The 23,478-nt window shown below is 37.9% G+C and overlaps 1 protein-coding gene across 1 annotated transcript in view; it reads right to left on the bottom strand.

Annotated features, from left to right (window-relative positions):
• Positions 1-23,478, bottom strand: part of unc5a (unc-5 netrin receptor A) — a 183,618-nt gene that overhangs the window by 24,469 nt on the left and 135,671 nt on the right. The window contains exons 6-7 of the mRNA XM_081383127.1: positions 12,638-12,802; positions 649-837 (exon numbers count right to left, since the gene is read on the bottom strand). Coding sequence (XP_081239253.1) covers positions 649-837; positions 12,638-12,802 — 354 coding nt within the window. The remainder of the gene's footprint in view (positions 1-648; positions 838-12,637; positions 12,803-23,478) is intronic.

Here is a 23,478-nt window from a genome sequence, read left to right as displayed (position 1 = left end):
ATGTAGCCAGGCCTTCGCGCTGAGAGAGACTCACTCGTAAATAAATCAATGCCTCCTCCTCCTCCTCTTTAGCAGCCACAATCAATTCCATACAGCGTTTAAAGAAAGCCTGGCAGTCACGGTTTAAATTTCTTACACTTTAAATAAAGCTTACTGTGTGGCTTCATGCAGGTTCAAATCCCCCAAATCCAACTTCATATTTCATGATTTCAGAGCCGTTCTCATGTTTTTCCACATTAAGCACTTTACATATGTAAAAATAAAAGTGCACAGCAGTAGGCAGATTTGTTTCGTGGGAGGATCAATAGAAATCAGCTTAATGCTACTATTACCAAATCACTTCCCACGGTAGCAGGCGGACGAGTGAAGGTCTCCTCTCACATGCAGCTTCAAAGAGGATCCAAGTAAAACCAAAATCACAAACATTTGCAACTGTGAAGATGACACAAAACTATGACTACCTCGGTTTAACGCAAACAATGCACATACACGGACACATTTGCGAGACTGTGGGCCGCTACGGCCACAGGTGGTACGGGAACACGGGCACTGATGAAAGGATGAGCGTGAAACACCGTGACGAGGGGTGGATAGTGTAGAGAAACAATAGCCTACTGCTGCGGGCTGCCCTGCGCGGTGCCCACACACCTGGCTTGGTGGGCTTGATGCCCATGGGCTGGAAGCCAGTGGTGAGGATGGAGGAGTCTGCCACATCTGCATCGAGACCTTCCTTCTTCCTGCGGTACACCAGCACCAGGATGATCAGCAGAAGAGTCAGACACAGAGCCACCACCACGATCCCCACGTACAGAGCCACGTCTTCAGCACCTGACGCCGCTGCACAGACACAGAAACAGACACATATGCATTACTAATAGTCACACAAAATTTGGGTCACCATGTTGTCAATATTCACATTTATTCAACATTTTTCTAATTGTCATAATCATTTGTTAACAAACAAGTATTCATTACTTCGATGAGCTCATTGTTTTTGCATTAAATTATTACATTGTTGAAATTAATAAATTTTTTAGCTAACTGTGATTTTGTATGTGTACATTTCTGAAATGCATAACTTGGACCGTTACCTCTGATATCGTAAAATCGTAATGTGGACTCACGCATTTTCCGTAAAGCTGCTTTGAAACGATGTGTATTGTGAAAAGCGCTATATAAATAAATGTGAATTGAATTGAATTTATTTATTAGTCAACAATGAGCGGATTAGGCTGATATTAAAAGCTGTAACTATAATGTTTTGATTTTACTTGAAGCATGTCAGCTGCAAAAAAAAAGTTTACATTTAGAATATCAGCAAGTATACTGGTTAAAACAGAAATATGAAAAAGCTAGATTTCCTCTAACACTTTCAAATAATTATTTTTTATTAAGACCATTAACATAATTATGTTACACAATGCTAAATAGATTATTATACATTCGTTCAAACAGTTAAAAAGGTTTATGTATCTTCTCCACAGACCACAAAGAGCTGACAACTACTGTCTCTTATACACATCAAGGCTGCATTTATTTAATCAAAAATACACTATAACAGTAATATTATTACAATTTAAATATATTTTTTATTTGAAGATATTTTAAGTCTAATTCCTTAGAATTTTCAGCATCATTACTCCAGTCACATGATCTGTCAGAAATCATTCATGCTGATTTCTGATTATTAAAAATGTTGATCACAGTTGTGCTGCTTAATATTTTTCTGGAAACAGATATATACAGGTATTTTGAAGAAAAAAAAAATCCCACACATTTATTTGAAAGAAATCTTATATAAATGTCACTTTTGATCAATTTAATCTGTCCTGGCTGAATAAAAGTTTTCATTTCTTTAAAAAATGTGCCAAATGTGCAGTAAACAAAAGACAACACGGCCAAAAAAAAAAAAAAAAAAAAAAAAAAAAAAAAAAAAAAGCATAAAAATAGCACTGTAAACTGTGAGCAATGCATGCAGTAAGTATTCCATTCCAAACATAGCCTGAATCGCTGGACGCTGGTTAAAAACTACTTAAATGACAATCAATGTCAATTTTAAAATGAAATACCTGTTCTTCCCGTGCATTACCTTGTAATCTGACGTTAACCAAATTTTGCCAGATGCCAGTTTTTTTTAAGCATAAAATTATTAGCAAACAGAATTACCTAAACCTGAGTTGGCTTGCATTGTGCGTACGGGAATTAACTGCTGGGAAAACATTTCAGTAGTTGTGCAGCTTCCCCACTGCCGCCTCCTTAAAAAGGTAATCATATCTGTGCTTCAGTGGGTTGTTCTGCAGTTGGAAAGATGGGAGTGTTTGCTGGCAGCCTGCAACATCAGCATTCTTCAAGCTGCTGGATTTATGGCCATGATTTTAGAGAGAGAGAGAGAGAGAGAGAGAGAGAGAGAGAGAGAGAGAGAGAGAGAGAGAGAGAGAGAGAGAGAGAGAGAGAGAGAGAGAGAGAGAGAGAGAGAGAGAGAGAGAGAGAGAGAGAGAGAGAGAGAGAGAGAGAGAGAGAGAGAGAGAGAGAGAGAGAGAGAGAGGCAGTGTGTGTTTGTATGTGTCTGTTTCTGACAAAAAGCAGATTTTCTTATGAATCCACATTTCATGTGCCCTCTCTCGTTGTGGCCTGCAGCTTTATGGCTGAGTACCCAGAGACAATCACATCCAAAATTATTCTAATCAATTGTTACGGTGGGTAATGGGATTTGAGAAGGGATCTCTGTGGCGTGCTGATTTTTGGGTGGTAGAGGTGTCTGCGCTCACTGCTGGGAGAGACCCAGTGGCTCTACATTGTGAAGACAGACTGAGACATTGTTTAGACGCTCTGTGGACTGACAGCTAAAAGCTATGAGGAATCGCTCAGCCAAAGCTACTGAACTCAAAGATGTGCATATGGGCCATATCACTGAGCATAACACACTGACCTGCATCATAGTCCACTCCTGTACACACAAAGTGGGGTCAACAGAAGGGCAATTAAAAAATAAAGGTGTATGTTTTTAATAGTCTAAAACCTTAGTGAAGAAATTGCTGATATATTTATGATCGTCCAGAAATCATTCTAATATGCTGATTTGCTGCTCAAGAAACATTTATTATTATCGATGTTGAAAACAGTTTTTTTTCTGGATTCTATCACGAATAGAAAATTTAAAGGAACAGCATTGATCTGAAATAGAAAGATTTTGTAACATTATACACTACCGTTCAAAAGTTTGGGGTCAGTTTATATATATATATATTTGAAAGAAATTAAGGAACTTAATACTTTTGTTCTGCAAAGATGCATTAAATTGATCAAGACATTTATAATGTTACAAAAGATTCATATTTTAAATACAAGCTGTTCTTTTGAACTTTCTATTCAACAAAGAATCCTGAAACAATAGTACAGAACTGTTTTCAACATTGATAATAATATACAACATTTCTTGAGCAGCAAAATCAACATAGAATGATTTCTGAAGGATCATGTGACACTAAAAATTCAGCTTTGCCATCACAGGAATAAATTACATTTTAAATCATATTCAAACAGAACTAATAAATAACAGTTATTTTAAATTCTAATAATATTCCATACTATTACTGTTTTTTAGCAAATAAATGCAGCCTTGGCAAGCATAAGAGACTTCTTTTAAAAACTTTTTTTTTTATACCGATCCCAAACTCTTCAACGGCAGTATATATATATATATATATATATATATATATATATATATATATATATATATATATATATATATATATATATATATATATATTCTAATATATTCTAAGAGTGAAAAATGTCCTTGTGTGGTTACTAGTGATGCATGTATAATTTTTAATTAACAATAGGAGTTTTTGTGTTTATATTTAAGTCAAAGCATTGAAAAAAGATGCTAAAGGAACATAGGTAAGTTAATAACAAATCTGTGTTAAGGTTAATAGTTCATAATATCATTCTTGTGTGAATTGTTGCATTTAAAGTGGCAATTTACTTCTGAAGCATTTTTTCTTCTTCTTCTCCTCACACCTTTGTTTCACTTTGACAGCAACAAAGTTCTTGGTTGTTGTTGTTGTTATTTTTTTAATTATTATTTTTAGCCCAGGAAGTTTGAGTCTCCTTGACTCAATCACGATCACACTCACATCCTCACACTCTCTGTTTGGTTTGTTTGGTCTAAACGAGAGTGAGATTGTCAAAGGAAATTGTTAAATTAGAATCATCCCCAAGCCTAAAATCACACAGACAATTAAAACAGGGCTGTCAATTACCATTATGCCAGCCTGCGTCACTCTAATTAAGCTGTCTTCTAATTGTTCATCACACTCTTAATCACCAGAGTTGCAATAAACACCCTCATTGGTATCAGCGGAGATGTTACTGGAGACAATCTACACTCCTCAGGCCTACAGGTGCCCGGTCCAGTTAATTTCATCCAAATATAGCTCCATTATTCTGATGTGACTTTAGAGTACCGCTAATGGCACTCAGGAGTCATCGGCAACATGTCTTGACATGTTTTGTGTGAACGCTCCTGACTGATGACTCTGTCAATACGACATGATACCGAGCAAGCAGGAAGTAGCATTTCATCAGGGCATGTTTTATGACAGCTGGTCAATCGTGAATGACAGAGCGCATGCAAACAGGAATCGCTCCTGCGTCTTGGTATCGACGATGCATTAAGTGTGTCTGCGGGAAGTGACTTTGTCATGGTTAAAAAGGACTTATGATATCATAAACTGAAAGTCGTCGCACCGACAGATGATGGGGGTTTGTGCCTGTAGCATGTGCGCTCCAGGTGCTGAAAATAGCATAAAAAAAAAAAGATTAACAGAATGAAGTGTCTGTAAATCTGTAAAAAAAGTAATAAATAAATAAATATTTTATTATTTTTTTTCTTCTTCTATTATTATTATTATTTTACAAATAAAACAATAAATCATATAATTAATATAATAAATTAATAATAACTTAATTTAACCATGCATGGCATGTAACAACAATAGGGGAAAAAATAAGTGATATTAACAATAATAGTAGAAAAACAATTTTAAATATAAATAAAAATGATAAATAATTAAGAATAAAAAATAAATAAGAAAATATGCATTATGAAATTGTATATAAAATGAAACAACACATTAAGCTGTATGTAGTGTTCACTGAAACACCATGCTAAAAATAAAAATCAAGTAAAAATGGATCAATTAATACAACTGATACACATGCTTTTCTTTGTGTCTTCAGTTAATTACAGTAATAAAAAAAAACTTATTTAAATTAAAATGATTGCCCGGAATGCATTGTTTTCTACAGTACATTACTGTTTTAATGGAAAACAGTATGTTACTATCAGAATGCGTCTTTTTTACAGTGATAAGATACTGTTATATTTAAAGCAATATGCAGACAAAGTATATTAGAATATTGTATTGTTTTATCCACTTAAAGTCCGCGTGAACCGGAAGTTGCAAACGACTTTTCTCCAGTGTTGTGACGTATTTCCCAGTGAAAAGGAATATTGAACAGAGGGCAGGGTTTTACTCTAGCGCTCCTCCTCTCCATCTCTGCTTATAACAGACTAACGGTTTGAGGGGAGTGGTTAAGCGTTTCCCAACCCAAGTCCTCAAACCTACGTCATCAGGCAAGGTCCTCCAATGCAGAGGGGAGGGGCATTTTCAGATTTTGATTAAAGATTACGAAGCCAAAACATTTTTTTTGTGTGGATTGACTTGCATGGATGAATTGTTTACCACAAAACGACCAATTTAGGCAAACAACGTAAATATGGTAAATTTTGATTTCATGTGGACTTTAATGTGCCAACCACTGTCCACGGCTCCAACAAAATGCAGGATGTGTTTCATTCTATTAGTACGTTTCTCTCCCCTGCTCATCCTGCTTTTCTTTCACCAGCTAACCTCCTTGGACTTATCAGAGCCTCCCTAGTGCAACTTTTTATCATGTCTAACAGATGTTCTGAAGAGCCAATCACCGAAGTTGCCTATAGACTGGGCTTGCGTTCCCTCTGCCCTGCTCAATAAATGAACAGACATCCATCACACTTTAATTGACACAGTTAATCAGTTTTATAATTGAATGGATTCTGCCTGATTCCACGCAGCAGTATTCTCTCTCTCGCCTTGACACGGAGGCGGTGGGGAGAGAGGCAGTCGATCTGCTTTCGCCATCAGATTCCCACACCCTTGCTCCCATTTTGCTGTAATCAACACAAAACAGAGCGAGCGATGTTCCTGCTGTTCCTGAAGCTGATGTAAGGTGTGTCGAAACACAGGTTTCTGGAGGTGTAACAGAGTGGGTACTGAACATCTTGTGCTGTCTGACAGTGGGGTGTCAGGCCTGGCCTGAGGGGACCAAACTCAGCCTGTGGGTAAATCTCAGAGAGTGCCTTCCCCTCCTCTCATGGTCGGATACAACCTACAACCTGCAATTTTCCTATCATGATTGACATAAACAAGTTGACATTTAAGGAGACAGTAGTGATTCTGTCAGAGTTGAAGTTTATGTTAGGTCTGTGGCCTTGTTTACACCTGATATTAAGATGCGTTTTGGTTGATCAGATCACAAGTAGATGAGGGAAACACATTCCTGTTTACAACTGGCATTTTAATCTGTCACTTTCAACCACTTCTGTCCTGAATTCTTTGAGGGGAAGGTCTATAGGCCGGTAAATATATGTATACATGTTTTTTTTTTTGTTTTTTTTAGATCTTTCGATCACATAGACAAAATAAGCTCACGCAATTTACATATGAACGTGACTGAAGACGGAAAAAAATATGAAGAGCATCAGCAATCAGGAATGGTGAGAGAACATTGTGCTTGGTACATTTTTTATCTTCAAACCAAACTTGGGTCTTCAGCTGACAAAGTTTAAATCCCGTCTGGCTAGCGTACTTCCAATAATGTTTACGCATTAGGTCAGTAGACGGAGAGTAGGCAGTTATTTGTGGCTGTCTGAACACATTCAACCACATGAGCGTCTACACTAAGAAAGCAATCCGGGACAAGCTCAAAACCTGTATTTTGCGTAATCCACTAGTGATCCGATCGAACAAATCACATCATAATACCAGGTGTAAACAGGGCATATTGATAAAACACTAGCATGCACTGTTATCGACAAGCATTTATCACCAAAAGGTGGAAATTTGAAAACGGCAGAGTTATTTGTGGTTATTTATGAGAAGATAAGTAATGTGGAGGTCTTAAATGGTTACTTTACCTATATGTGAATAAAAGCCTAAATTAAATGAGTTCATAATTTAAAGCGAACATGTCTCTTCAGAAGTCTTGGATTAAACCTCACAAATTCCTATGGGTTTATTTTACGATCTCCTTATGAATGTTTTGAAGCGTCAGAGATTTGATTTAATAGACTTTCTATGGAGGGATTTCATTCAAATATCTTCATTTGTGAAGATTACATAATGGTGTAATTGTTGACAGAATTGCAATTTTTGGGTGTACTATCCCTTTAAGGTAATCAAAAAGTCTACAATTGAATCATCTGTGTCTTGTAACAGGTAAAAATACAAAATGGGAATAATTTATCATCCTTGCAGTAGGTATTACTAAATTAGTCCCTCAGCATGAAAGACTTTGCTTATAAAGGTTACAACGTTATTTTCATTATTGCTAAATGGCTACAAATATGGTGCTTAAAAAAGTCTTAATTTGCTCTATTCCACAAATTAGCCTGATTATCAGTGCAGGCTGCATTAATTCAGCAACATGAGTTTTCCTTCCCATCATCACTTTTTACCCAGCAACACCTGGGTGTAATTTCGCCAGGTGGTGATGCGCCAAACTGTTAATTATCCTGACTAGATGAATGTAGGTTATGAGACGTTATGCAGCATCCACACTGTAACTTTCCACCGATTCATGAAAATCGAACAATAGACACCTGCAATAAAATACTGTTTGATGACTGTGATTTTGGATCAACACCCTTGTCCATCCTGGAAAAATATCTCAATGATAGGCTTTAGATGCATCAAAATAGATGAATAATTTTGCATCCAACTTTTAACTGTTTAACTGGAAATACTTGGTCTAGATTACTTGTATTGATGAAGCATTGATTTAAAAATGACTTGCAATTTTTTTTTATTGTGATATAAAAATATAACAATATTTATTAATATTTACTATATTTAAAATATAATTACATAAACATATTATTAAGTCAGTACTGCTATAACTGTGTAAACATATGGTTAAAAATGTATCAAAAATCTAAATCTAAAATATATAAAATTATATGCGATGATATAAACATTTCTTACTATTTAATATTTTTTTAAATATAACAAATAAAAAGATAGTTACATAATTAATACTCTTATAAAGTCATTATAAAGTGCTCTTTACATACAGTTAGAAAAAAGTCCAGAAACATCACAGCAGGATTTGGTGTAATGGTCAGAAGTTAATTATATTTATGGAGACCTATGAGATTTATAATTAAAAACTAAAAATTAAAAAAAAAATAATAAAAAAATTAAAAAACGTTTTTGCAAATTTCATCCAAATCAGTACATGAAATCACAGACAATTATTACGTTAATAATTAGAACTCAAGCATTGTTTGGAAAGCTAATCCCATCCAACAGTGCTTTGGATGTCAATGTCATTTTAGGACAAACTAAAATGTGTCCAACTTTACAAAAAAGCTTATTTCACATGCATGATGGAACCTTAACAGTGTTTCAACCTGTCCTCCTCGACCACATCCACTGTGCAGAGTAAACAGTCATTCTGACGCTCTTCATTTCACACAGCTGCTTTGGATTTATGTGCTTTTCAACTTGCATTTAACCCATAGCAGGTGCTCTAGGGCTAATCTTCCCTTGAATTATGAGGACACTAAATGCAACTTTTATTTCAATGAGTTTCCTCTAACAACTAATTAAACCCTCCGAAGAAGAAGAAGAAGAAGAAGAAGAAGAAGAAGGAAACATTTCCTGTGCAGCAGAGTAGCCAAAGCAGGCAGGATTTTCTGCTCATTACAGTTTAAAACAGGTCTATTGTCTGGTGAGAGACATCTGCTGAGAAAAGATTGGGACAAGAATTTTTCTGTGGCCTGCATTCCAATTTTCAGGGATTTTTGCCTATTCAGTTTGCCTGTATATGTGGGCTTAAGAGTTTGAGCTAGTGCGTGTGTAAATGGCGTGTGGGAGGGCTCAGATTAAAACGAGGGGAGGGACTCGCCCTGCTGATGTTGTCTCACCCCCCCCTTTGCCCCCAACGCAAAAGTGTCCTAGAGGGGGACTATGTTAACAGGACGTGCCAATCCCAACACTTTGATCCGAGAGGATGCGAATACAAGCCCATCTGCTTGGCCGGACCCCCAACTGAGCAAATTTTTCCGTGGCTGCCATCGTACCAGCTTCTGTGCTTTTAATTTGAGCAATATGGGCCAATTAATAACATCCCGACTGCAGCGCAACCTCCCAGAACAGAGAAACGTAAACGTCTAATGATGATAACCAGGCCTTGGGCTTGGCTGCAAGGTTGCAATATTCAGTATTTTCATTCTTTTGTTGTAGCCGATTGCGATTGACAATTTTTGCACGTAAGATCTCAACGCTGCAAAATATGCTGGAGTGGTTTGAGATGATGCTATGATTGGACATGCCACCATGTGGGCCTTGGTTGAAAAGCTAAGGATTCTAGAACTGTATCGACTCTCAGCATGAGGAATACAAACTCTTTACTCTTGACTTGTACTTCTGCACATACTAATGGGAGTGTTTGCACACATTCTGCCTCCCTTTTTCTTTCCTGAAGATTCGTATCAGCAACAGTCGTGGCCGTAGCGAGATCAAACGGAATCGCATGTGAAGACGAGTCCCAGATTTCTGCTGCGAGTGAAACAGCCCCAAATCAACTGTTAATAAACAACAAATGTTCGGCTCACCGCGTTTCATGATAACCAGTGGGTAAATTACAGGGCGAGACATTAAAAGAGCAGCTCGTTTCTGTTGTTCTGCTCTCTCTATGGGAGATCTTTTAAATGCGGTTCTTCACAGCTAATATTGCACAAAGAGCTTTGAATGACAGACAGGGTGAATAATTCAACTGTGACGTGAAAAAAATAAAATAATAATAATGCAGTGCAAGTCAGTGCGAGCACTTCAAGTTACTTAACGTTATTAATTATGTTCATAATCAAATTAGCTTAAATAAGATTTGCATTGAAGCAACTCATATTGTAATAACTGCCCATAATGTAATAAGTATTACATTATTATTGTAATAAAATGTTCATAATGTAATCATTTTCTCACAACATAAAATCTTGAGCTCAAAATGTAATCATTTTTACATTATGAGAAATGTATTACATAATAAACTCAGCAAAAACATGTCATATTTTCATAATTGTCACAGCTTTTAAAACAAAAAATATTAGTATTCCCTTACAGTACATTTAAAAAAAATCACCAGTGAAATGCAACAGATTTAAATATTCATGCAATTATTATTTTTATATTTTTATTAAACAAAGGATTGGCATTCCTTTACAGTACATTTAAAAAAATCTAAATCCGGTCTTAACCTGCCAAAAAAAAAATCCACCAGACTAGTATTATTATTACTACTACTACTACTACTACTACCACCACCACCACCACTATACTACTACTACTACTACTACTACTACTACCACCATCACCACCACCACTATACTACTACTACTACTACTACTACTACTACCACCACCACCACCACCACTTCTACTTCTACTACAACCACTACTACTACTACACCCACTACTACTACAACCACTACTACTACTACTACTACTACTACTACTACTACTACTACTACTACTACCACCACCACCACTATACTACTACTACTACTACTACCACCACCACCACCACTTCTACTTCTACTACTTCTACTACAACCACTACTACTACAACCACTACTACTACTACTACTACTACTACTACTACTACTACCACCACCACTATACTACTACTACCACCACCACTTCTACTTCTACTACTTCTACTACAACCACTACTACTACAACCACCACTACTACTACTACTACTACTACTACTACTACTACTACTACTACCACCACCACCACTATACTACTACTACCACCACCACTTTTACTTCTACTACAACCACTACTACTACAACCACTACTACTACAACAACCACTACTACTACTACTACTACTACTACTACTACTACTACTACTACTACTACTACTACTACTACTACTACAACCACCACCACTATACTACTACTACTACTACTACTACTACTACTACCACCACCACTTCTACTTCTACTACTTCTACTACAACCACTACTACTACAACCACTTCTACTACTACTACCACCACTTCTACTACAACCACTACAACCAGTATTGCTACTACTACTACTACTACTACTACTACTACTACTACTACTACTACTACCACTTCTACTCCAACCACCACTACTACTTCTACTACAACCACCACTATTACTTCTACTACTACTACTACTACTACTACTACTGCTACTACTGCTACTGCTACTACTACTACAACCACCACTTCTACCACTACTACAACCACCACTTCTACTACTACTACAACCACCACTTCTACTTCTACTACAATCACCACTTCTACTTCTACTTTATTTTATTCTAAAGATTACTACTAAGTAATCTTTCACATTCTTTTTACTGCATTGTTGACCATATAAATGCAGTCTTGGTGAGCACAAGTATCTTACAAAAACTAAAAATCTTACCAACCCTAAACTGTTGAACGATGGTGTATTACAATTATAGCGCATTAATAAATCAATTAATTCCAAATTAGCATTTTAAATCACTTAGTGGCCAGAAAGAACAATTCATGATTTAAAGGTCATATTTCAAGCAGGATTTTTCTAGTTGCAACACTTCGCTTTCTAGTATTCATTTAGCACAAAGACTTTGGAGCTGTGAAAGCACATTAAACCCTTTGCTCAAGAAGCTCTTCTACCCACACAGAACAGAAAGCATTAACTTCTCCACCATCTACCCTCTGGCATTAGTTTCAACCAATCGTTTCTTGCAGAAACAGTTGATAACGGCCACCAGATGCTCTATTATCAAAAGCGATCATCAGAAGAACAGCTATATCGTAACAGCTATATCGTTGCAGTTACCGAGGACGCCGATGTCGATGCTTCTGTGGTGCCATGGCAACGGCGGCTGCAGGACTGGGAGGTTTAACATCATTAAAAGAACAGAAGAACAACAGGAACGGGAAAGGTTGTGAGAGGGAGGAAGAGCTGGAAAACAAACAGAGAACGGAACCCAGGGGACCATCAAGACCTTGGACAACTCGAGATTCTTTGATCTGGAAAAGTGACCTTACTGCAAAAAAACACCAACCTACGATACAGAAACCCTGCCTGCACTACACTAAACAAAATGTGTTAATTCCAACCTCCAAGGTGCCCTTTCTTCGTTCTTCCCACGTTGTCTAGCGGTAAATGGTCTCTCACTGATGCACCCCAGGCTTCACATCACATTTAGTGTGATCAATAAAGGAAGTCTGTCATTTAATCGATGGATTAATCAAAGGACTGAGGTGGTGGTACTCACTCTGAGGGCACTGCTCGCTGGTACAGTTGAGGGACTGAAGATCCAGGCCCTGGCATTCCTTTCCACCGGTGCCAGGCGTAGGTTGGGTACATTCTCTACTCCTCCACATGCTGCAGTCGGCTCCGCATGGCGACCATTTACTCCATTCACTCCAACCGCCATCCACTGAACACACACATGCACACACAAGACAGAATTAGCAATCCATCACACATTATGGCAGAATGAATGTTTATGTACTAAACTCAAAGCAGCAGCACAAAGTACTGTTGTACATACATAATGTGCAGTAACTAACTCACTACTCAAGAGGGTGATAGAGTCACCTTGATATTTAGGTATAGATAGCTATAAATATCTCTAAATTAGCTTACTCACTTATCTCAGCAACACCCATTTGCTCTATCATGCATGCACAAACTCCACATTCCTGCCCTATGCTCATGTCAATCACACACATACAGAGTTTTTGATATTGAGGTGTATTAAATAATGTGGTTTATGCAATACGAGTGCTGCTATACTGATGTATGCAACACCTTTCTCCATGATACACTCAACTACATACAGATGCGCTGTCTCTGGAGCTGCAAGATTTTACATAAGCACGCACATCAACCACCACATTTGAAAACACTATTCTTAGCTTTTTAGCTATGCATTTTTCAACACTTTTGTAGCATTTTATTTTTTCCCCCTGAAGTCATAATTCTGTTTTACAAGACCATTCTCTACCCCCTCTCTAAGGATAGATGTCTTAAAGGTACAGTAGCAAGCAATTTAGTTTCATTATGGGATTAAAGATTATTCTACTGCTGTGCCCTTAAGAATACACTCCCATTCACAAATGTGGGGACAGTGAGATTTAATAATGTTGTGCTTACCAAGGATGCATTTATTTGTTTTAAATACAGTAAAACCAGAATGTGAAAAATTACTACAATTTAAAATAACTGTTTTCTAATTTACTATATTTTAAAATGCAATTTATTCCCGTGATGGCATATCAGCATCATCAGCATCTCTCATGATCATCAATGTTGAAAATAGTTGTGCTGCTTAATATTAAACTATATTAACTTTATAAATTATAAATGTCTTTACTGCCACTGCCACTGATCAATTTAATGCATCCTTCCTGAATCAAAAAGGTCTTAATCTGGGTTGGCCAAGTTGCTGAATACTGAACGGTTGTACAGTATATCAATGTGGGCAGCAATATATAAAAAAAATTCTCATGGTTGTGACTTCAAAACTATGCGTAACACGTTTGTGCAACTTGGCTTCCATAAATGGCCTGGGTGGAATGAAAAAGGAGCTTAGCATCCACAGTGTTAGAGTATGTTTACAATATCCCGATTACAATTTCAAGTGTGAAAAGCCCATTCAAGGATAAAAGGCAGGTGGAAAATTCTGTATGTGTTTGTGCCTAGTGAAACAACACTCAAATGTCCTATTTCCTCCCAAGCCACGGAAGACGCATTTTATTTCCATTTCTCATTCTCACAGGCCCGCGTTATTCGTCAGCTGGACCGGAGGCCATTTTGGAAGTCTTATTCAGGCTGATGTTGTGCCAGGTTTGGGAAGGTTACTACAGGGCTAATGTGAGCAGCTCTGGTAATGAGCTCTCTAGGGATGCTGAGCTGTGCCCTCACAGGACCAAGAGCAGGGGGTGAATTATGGTACTTGGATACAGTTGGATACAGATACAGAGTTACTGATGACTCCATTTGACAGACCCAAGATCAGACACGCTGGGCTGTTCATTCACCCCTGGCTTTATAGCATATTCACTGTGCAGTTTTGCTCTACTAACCAGACCCTGGGTTACCGCTCGGCCAAACAACCAGCTAATAAAGCACTTGCGTGCCTTAGTGATTAGAAATATGAAAAGTCAGCCATCATAAATGGCTGTGAATAAAGACGACAGTTAGTCGTAGCCTGCCAGACGAGAGTGGGTTTTTCATTTTTAAATATGCAGTGAGATTAGTAAGCAATGGCGAATGATATTTGTACTAACAAAGAACGTGTGGAGCGCATCTAAAAGAGATGCTGACACAGCTTTTGATCAAACATTTGTCAGGGAGAGTGGCGAAGAAATAAAATAATTGTCCTTGTTTGCCATTGAGTGGACTCATTTGCGTGCGAGACAGGCTTATATAATCACACTACTCTGAACAGGGAATTTAATGATAATGAATACATTACAATAAGAATTGTGTATGTCTCTGATTCTCTGCATTAATTTTAAAAGACAGGTGATGAGAGATCAACAGCTATGTGATGGAGAAAAGACTCTTTCTTCTCTCTAAAAAACTGCACAAAGCGACTGAGAGGAACTCTCTTGACTTATTTGAGAAGAAATGAATTGCAGATAAATCACTAGCAGCAATAGACAGAGTCAACATGAAACGCCATTCTCAACCCATTTGACTTTGATAACGTTACATTTTGAAATAAAAAGGATTCGTAAAAGATAAGTGGGACTTCATTTAATCCCTTGGGAATTGATTGGATCATGAAAATTGGACATTCTGTACCATTTAAGTCTGTAGACAATTGTGAAGGAATACTTCCACTTGTGTTTTTCTTGTGTTTGTGGCATCATTTCATGTGGTGACATACATAATATTAGGTTGCCTCTAGCATGTTTCACGATACTTTCAAAGTGAAATGTCCAGTGAGTGTCGCTAAAAGTTCGTTCAGTTCTATCCTGGCAAAGTATCATGTTGGTTGCTGTACAAATCTCAGCAGTTTGGAAATGAAATGTCTTATGAGTGCCGCTAAAAGGTAACGCTCTATCATGTTTGAAAATTAAAAAATTAATAATTGGCTAGCAAACGTGAGAGAAAAACGCACTTGCTGAAGCATCTATGGCAATTTACGTAGCTTGCTTCTACAAGTCTTTGATCTTTTTTATCATGATTCGCGTTTCACTGGACTACTGGATCCCTGATCGCTCCGCATTGCAAGTATTAGGTTGTACCAGGTGAGCAACTGAGACAATTTACAACATCAGAAAAGCCATACACATGGAGCTGGTGATACAAAAGTCAAATTGGATACGTTTTGGAAAAAGTATTTTGAGGTCATAACATATTGCCCAAGGAGGAATAAAAGTTTGTTTGTAAAAGTTGTTTTACTGTCTCTAGTGTTCATTTCAGCTGGAAACATCATCCAATTCCATGTATATGTACTTTTGCAAAAATGTAGCTAGAGGCACGCTTTTCCAACGAGCCTGGGTTTCTTTTAAGGGTACTCTGATCAAACATTTGGCAGGGAGAGTGGTGTTGAAGCTAAAGGTCAAAGTTCACCTTTGAACATCAACCAAACCAGTGAACTTTATTGCATCGAATTGTATTAAATGGTCTTTTATTTTTGGGTAAACTAACCCTTTAAATTGTTGTGTAGACCTCCAACAGTAGTCTTGAACACTGCTTAAACAGCTTTTTGAAAAGTACTTAACATTAATGAGCCTTCCATAAGTCACATCAGCCTAAAAATAAATTAATTTTAGAGGCACTGCAAGTTGTTGATGACAAAAAAAAATTTCTTCATAATAACATGCACCGTTTGTGCAAAATAAGACAAGGGACGTTTATTAAGTTTATTCATGTCGACTTTAAACAAGTAATGAAATGAGAGAAGCAGAAAAATAGACAGTGATGGCCAATTTCCCCTTCAAAATAATCAAAAATCTTAAACCTGCTTAACATGAGTGAAGTATGCACTAATAAGGAACCGAAGCCAGACAAATAATTGTCCATTCCAGACTCCCTGCCGTTAAGATATTATCTTTGATTTCCAAAGATAATATCTTTGTGTGTGTGTGTGTGTGTGTGTGTGTGTGTTGTGCCAGGGTGCCTGTAACACAATAACGCAGTGGCAGGTCTATTTGGACATCTTGTCAAGGGCACATCTAAAAGGCGTCAAACTGCTCTTTAAAAGGCCTGCAGGAAGCCCCATTTCAAATCGCCGTTGCTCAAAATCACAATGGCCGATGCTGGACACCTCCAGCTGCCTCGTCCTTGAGCAGGAAGGAGGAACCGAGCGGGAGAGTCACACAATTACCTTTCAGATCAGCGGGGATGAGACAGAATCAACAACACTCACATCTGTAATCTCACCTGGACCTAAACATTCCATGTTCAATAAAACTGAGACAACAAGATTACAGGTGATTCATGGGCTCTGAGCCAGAGTGGGCAGGGTCAGAATGATGTCATCATAATCTGCTGCCTATCTTGGATTCAAGTGCATCATGCAACAAACACAAAACGAAATTAGGTCTTTGAATACAGGGTTCTAAAAGGGTTTTGGAATTCAGGAAAGCATGTTATTGAGAAGTTTACTTCATGGAATATATTTCTTGGTTGAAGCTTGCCAAAAAAAGAGGCTATTTTCACACCAAAAGCAAGTTAAGCAAACCACCTTCAGAAAAAAAATTAGCAGTCTTGCACCTTTGTAAAGAGCCAGGCACAATATTGAAATGTCCTGGATTTACAGCTTCATGACAATAAACTGCTATGCAAACATCAAGTTTTAAGTAGGACTGGGCAATATATCAAAACTACTATAATAGTTATATTTACGTTGATGCAACGTGTCATCGCAAAGATTTCAGTGCACCTTATATATATGGCCATTATGTTTCATAAAGACCTCCTAGGCTCACAGCTTACCACTTTGAGGATGACTATTACAGCCTTCTTGTTACTTCATTAACTTCCCAAATACAGCCCTGGCGTACTGTATTCAAGTTAGCAATGGAAGTTTAAAGTCCTAAAGTGCCTTGAAACACACAGCATTACTCAATGTGTTGACATAATTTCCAATGAAACAGGAAGACAGGGCGGGACATATCGAACAGCTCTTTCCCTTTTTTTAAAATAGATAATAGTGTTCAGTTTATCACAGCATGACCAGAGCCTTTGAGCTCGATAAAGCTGCAGTTTCCTCCTAATCTCTAACTGTTTCTCCTAATGTCTTCCATATCGGTTAAAATATAGAATTCTGTGCAGAATTCAAATGGGTCAGATACGTTTTGTGGTCTGTGCCGACTGGCTATCATGTCTCTGGAAACATATTTACACTGTCTGAATCTTTCCCTATCCCCTATAGTGCACTATGTGCTATTCACCATGTAGAAAATAGTAAATGTGTGAACAAGTGACTGATTTTAGCCGCAGCTTCAGCATCTATTTATAATGTAGGGGGGGGACGCTTTAGATTCTAGAGAGCATTTGATAGGACAGAAAATCTGAAGAGAAGCTTAAGTGCAGAGTGATCTCATCAAAATCATTGATCCATATTGGTGGAAGTGAGAGACTAAGTTTTGAAAGCGTATATCTTCTAAATGCAAATTTTATCATTGTTTTGGAGCACACTAGCTTTTAGGTAACAGTAAGGCTAACATATTCATACTAAAAGCCTTAAATTTTGATTTCATGGGGACATTAATTCTACAAAATGTTTACATTTTGTTTACTATATATATATATATATATATATATATATATAGTATTTTTAACTTGATTTTTGGCAACAATGGCTGTTTCAAGTAAAGAAAAAGCTGTTTCTCAGCTAAACAAAAAAGTATAAAATTTACTATAATGTATCTCTCAAATGTCATCATCACAAGGCAGAAAAAAATATATGATTTTTACAAGATGTAACATTTTTGTAATATTGTGTAGTTCTAGTTTTAAGCAGATTCAAGGCTAACAGAAAGTCATAAGAGTGAAAAAGAAACCAGAGGAAGCAGGAAACGAACCAACAGGAGCAAAGACTAGCACATAACGGGTGGGGGAACGAGATTTTTTATTTCCTGGCACTGAACCTTTATCCAAACCTAATTCATATTTATATAGGCCAACATTTTATCTGTTAAAAAAACTTCAAGAGGGAAGGAAATGCTAAGAGATAAAGTTCAGCAGAATAGGCTAGCATCCAGGGAAGAGAAAAACATTTGCTCCGAGTACTGAAAACATACTGCAACGTAAGCTGGAAGATCTGTTTGTTCTCCATCAGTTAAGACACTGCCATGGTTCCACGCTGAATGCATCAGACTAATGATAACGCATCAGTGAAAGATTGAAAAATGGTTTTTGTGATGTTAACTTCTGTTTTGTTCCAAATCCAAATTAATCAGCACTTGCTCTGTTCTTTAAAGGGGGGGTGAATTACTGTTTCATGCATACTGAGTTTTTTTACACTGTTAAAGAGTTGGATTCCCATGCTAAACATGGTCAAAGTTTCAAAAGTTAAGTTATACGTTTGAAGGAGTATTTCTGTGCCAAAAATTGTCCTTCCGGTTTGTCACAAGTTTCGGAAAGTTTTTTTCGAGTATGGCTCTGTCTGACGTAAGAGAGGGCGGAATTTCCTTATATGGGTCCTAAGGGCACTTCTCCGGTAAGATCGCGGGCGCGCGCGCACTCGTAAAACAGAGCAAGAGAGTGAAAGCAGTTCGCCATCAAAGCGCCCTGCCCGGCTTTTGGGAAGTCAATGTCACCAAAGAAGTGTGTTTTTGGTTGCCAGGGCAAGATAACCCTGCACAGATTCCCAAAAAACCCAGCGTTAAGGCACCCGTGGATGGAGTTTGTTTTCCTGAGCATAAACGGAGTTGTGTAAGACTGTTGTTCCCTGCATTTCGACGATGATTGTTTTATAAACAAAGCCCAGATCGTCTAATGCTTAAGGATCGAGCAGTCACAATGATAAAGGTTTGCGGTCGTGCGTTGGAACGGTGAGTAAAACTGTTGAACAAATGTCTCTGTGTGTTGTTAGCTCGGCGCGTTAGCACAGCTTTAGCTTCGCCCACAGGGCCCGCCCCCAGCCGCTCGTTTTTTTCCGGAAAGACTCGGTACAGCCAATCTTTCAATTAAAAATATAATAAAACAAAAGACTTTTTGGAGATATGAAGGATGCAATATTACTCTATAGGTACTCAAGATTAACAGGAGATTGAGTGAAAATGAGCATTTCACCCCCCCCTTTAAAAGAACTTGAAACAGAAAAGAGTTAGGCTACTGAAAAGGGAAGATGTCTCTCCTCAGAGACCATTCAATTCACAAGGCTCTCCAGTCATAGGTGAGGGTTGTCTGTGTGCTGGTTGATGTCGTATGACGTCTCTGACGTGTCTGGATTAGATGAAGCAGCCTCTTCACCGTGCTAAAGGTCTAACCAGCCAATGATTCAACAAGAGCCAGTAAAAGAGGCTCATCAGGGTCAATTAGCCCTTTAAAGCCCACTTATTACATTAGACTCTTCATAGCTGAACTCATCCAGTTGATTGGCCAATTGTGTTAAGTTACTGATGTGTTCCTTTTGAAAAGATTTGAAGGAAGAAAAAAAAAACCAAAGTACTATTGATTCTTGAGACTATGGTAATAATTTTCCACGAGAGAAAGGAAGGAGAGAGAAAGGAAGAAATGGTAAGCCAGCACATCATGCGGATTAGTCCGCAGATTCAGAACTGGACTCAGAAGGGCTGTACCATTTGGTTTTGGTGTGGAAATCGGAGTATATGTACAGATTTAAGCTGGAATAAATATGATAAATGTATAACATTTTATATTTTGCTTTACGTATAAAAAGGCATGCAATCACAATCAAACATGCTGAATATGGCGTGCGAAACACTAAAATGTCCAATTAAGTCATGTTTTGCCCATGCTTTGCTGGCAATAGAAAGACTTGCACATCAAGGGCTCTTTCTGCATTCATGCTGTCCTTAGACTTGCAAGTGCAGTCTTTTTGATATACATTAGTTATGATAGTTAAAAAAATAATAATAATACAAATTATTATAATAAATTGTACTGTTATTTACCCAAATCCTAACAACAACAAAAAATTGCACAAAGAGATTATACAACTACTACTACTACTACTAATACATTTAATTATTTAATTTGACTACACAGTACACTACATTTTCTATTGTAATGTACAGTATGCATCATTGAGCCAGCAGCCATATCACCCTGTAGCCCAAGACTGGTTGCCCACTGAAGCTAAGCAGGGTTGAGCCTGGTCAGTACCTGGATGGGAGACCTCCTGGGAAAACCAGGTTGCTGCTGGAAGAGATGTTAGTGAGGCCAGCAGGGGGCGCTCACCCTGTGGTCTGTGTGCATCCCAACACCCCAGTAAAGTGATGGGGACACTATACTCTCAAAAAAAGCACCGTCCTTCGGATGAGACGTTAAACCGAGGTCCTGACTCTCTGTGGTCATTAAAAATCCCAGGATGTCCTTCGGAAAAAAAAGAGTAAGGGTTTAACCCCGGCATCCTGGCCAAATTTGCCCATTGGCCCCTGTCCATCATGGCCTCCTAATCATCCCCATATAAACTGTCTTCATCACTGTCTCTTCTTCACCAGTAAGCTGGCGTGTGGTGGGCGTTCTGGAGCACTATGGCTACCATTGCATCATCCAGGTGGATGCTGCACATTAGTGGTTGTTGAGTAGATTCCCCTTCTTCTATGTACAGCGCTTTGAGTACCCAGAAAAGCGCTATAAAAATGTAACAAATTATTATTATTATTTAATTTCAAAAACCTAGTTAAATTTAATTAGATTATACTATTGTAATGTACTATTATATAATATAACAATACTAAAATATAATAATAATAATAATAATAATAATAATTCAGCACTGTTAACAACAAATATTCAGTATATTACAATACTATATTAAAGTTAAATGGGTTAATAAATTATGCATAAAAATGTAGTGTATGGTAAAATGATATAATTCAATATATTATTATTATCATTATATGGCATTTTAATATAATAATAATAACTCTTCTGAGACTGAAAACACTGTCTGTATGTGTGGTTAGAGTATTATATATATATATATGTGTGTGTGTGTGTTTGTGTCTGTGGTTAATAATCAGATTATTTTATTTCGATTGGTTCTGCAGCCTTGTGACTGAGGATAGCATTTTGAGTGCCTTGGAAATATTATTCCAACCTATTCGCATTACAAAAAGAATTCAGCTTCATCAGCATTCACATGGCATCGCATGCTCGCCGCATTACACAAAGAATCTCGTCACGTCCTTTAAAGTCGCCCTGTCCTGAGGATCAGTGGAACAGCGGCGATGGACTATGTTCACATACAGAGTCGTTTATCAAAGCTCTGCTGTTTCTCTTTCTGTCTCCTGCTGTCTGACTGTGCTCTGGGAACACTGTGCCTCTACCTGCAGCTAGTCAGTAAATGATGATTTATACCTCCTGCAGTCAGAAGTCACGTTTTGATAAATCGGGATGAAGTCTCAGATGTAATTTTTAGGGCCCGCAGTTGTCCGTGCGTGTCTTTGTATGGTGATAAATGGAACGGGATGGTCATTCTCTCTCCTTCTTTTCTCTCGCTGACAGGATTTGGGGTCCTCTGGTGAGCATGCTAAAGCAAGCAAGTGCCCGTTTTTGATTGGGAACACAACTAAGTCATCTTTGGCTAGGACACCGTGGCTCCCTCGCTGCGACCCATGTCAGGATTAATCGGTCGGAGTGCGAGAAACAGGAGGGGAATAAAGCCACCACAGGAACAACGTCCAACTCGCTCGCTCAGCATGACTCTTATCAAAAAAAACCCTTGCAACTGTGAACCTCATTTCTTGCTATTTTTATTTATTTATTTTTCCCTGCTTTTTTTCTTCCTCCCTCTCTCTGTACTAAGTTTACAGCGACAAGCAACTGAACACGAAAGACTGATGTGTGACGCAGGAATGACAGGAACTTGGTGCAGTCATTTTACTATGGCTTCAAATGTGGCTCATCCAATCAGAATTTTATTTTCTGAACTATCTGTATTATACGCCTCTATGTATATATTGTTTGAATGAAAATGTGAAATGTCTGAATAATGAAAACAATTATTGACCGACCAATTTTCCGAATAGCTGTCAAACTCTCGCTGTTTTCCCATAAAAACAAAATCCTACTTTCAGTGTTTCTCTTTAACAGTGTTCATAGCTTTATTTCCTTCTCTGTCTCTTGTCTTCCTCACGGAAATATTATTTGGGTCGTAATCATGTGAAATCCATCCCTACAGAGCTCCGTCAGAAGCATTCCCACATGCTTTGAGTTTCTGCTCATCAAAACACCATATTTTGAGAGCACGTTACTTACAGAGCAGCGTAAAGGTGGCGTCTTATTCAATTTCACTGGTTGCTTTGTAATGAAACAGGAGATTGGTTTAAGTAGATAAACCCTCTCACAGGAGGAGTGGAGGAAGAGAGGGGGTGAGCGAGGGAGACGAGCTGCAGCTGACAAAAGCTTCGATTTCCTCTCCTGTTTACCAAGCGTGGATATTTTCCGCTAGTCTGCAGCGCCTGCATAATGCCATTTCTGTCCCTGCTGAAATCCACTCACGGGCCTATCGCAGTAATCAAGAGAACCCCTTCCCCCATCTACCTGAGTCTAATGTCAGCCTGTAAATGAAGCGGCCTGACTTTCATTTCAAACTGCAAGCGATCGATAAACACTGAGGAAAAGCAGCCGTGTTGCTTCCCTGCTTCCTCTTCCTTTCAATCTGTTCACTCTCAACCCTTGAAAGTTCTAGTAGCAATAGTGGAGGTCAGGGAAACTTCTTGAGCACTAACGTAGCTCACTAGCATCAAATAATTTGCAAATCCTTGTTTTTATGAGATGCGCAGAAGAGTAAATATCACTGTCTGACTCTGTGTAAAAGTTTTCTTTCTTTTCTTTGAGCTTAGAACCAGGGTCTAAAATGAACACTCACAAATTAAAAATTAGCTTAATGAATTTGCAACCTCCCACAGGAAGTTGGTTTGTAATTTGTTAAAACAAAAAAATCTGAAAAGTACA

This window comes from Scardinius erythrophthalmus (genome assembly GCF_964197995.2).
Source record: "Scardinius erythrophthalmus genome assembly, chromosome: 13".
Lineage (NCBI taxonomy): Eukaryota > Metazoa > Chordata > Actinopteri > Cypriniformes > Leuciscidae > Scardinius > Scardinius erythrophthalmus.
Note: the sequence above shows the minus strand (reverse complement) of the source record. Positions and strands in the feature narration are given on the sequence as shown.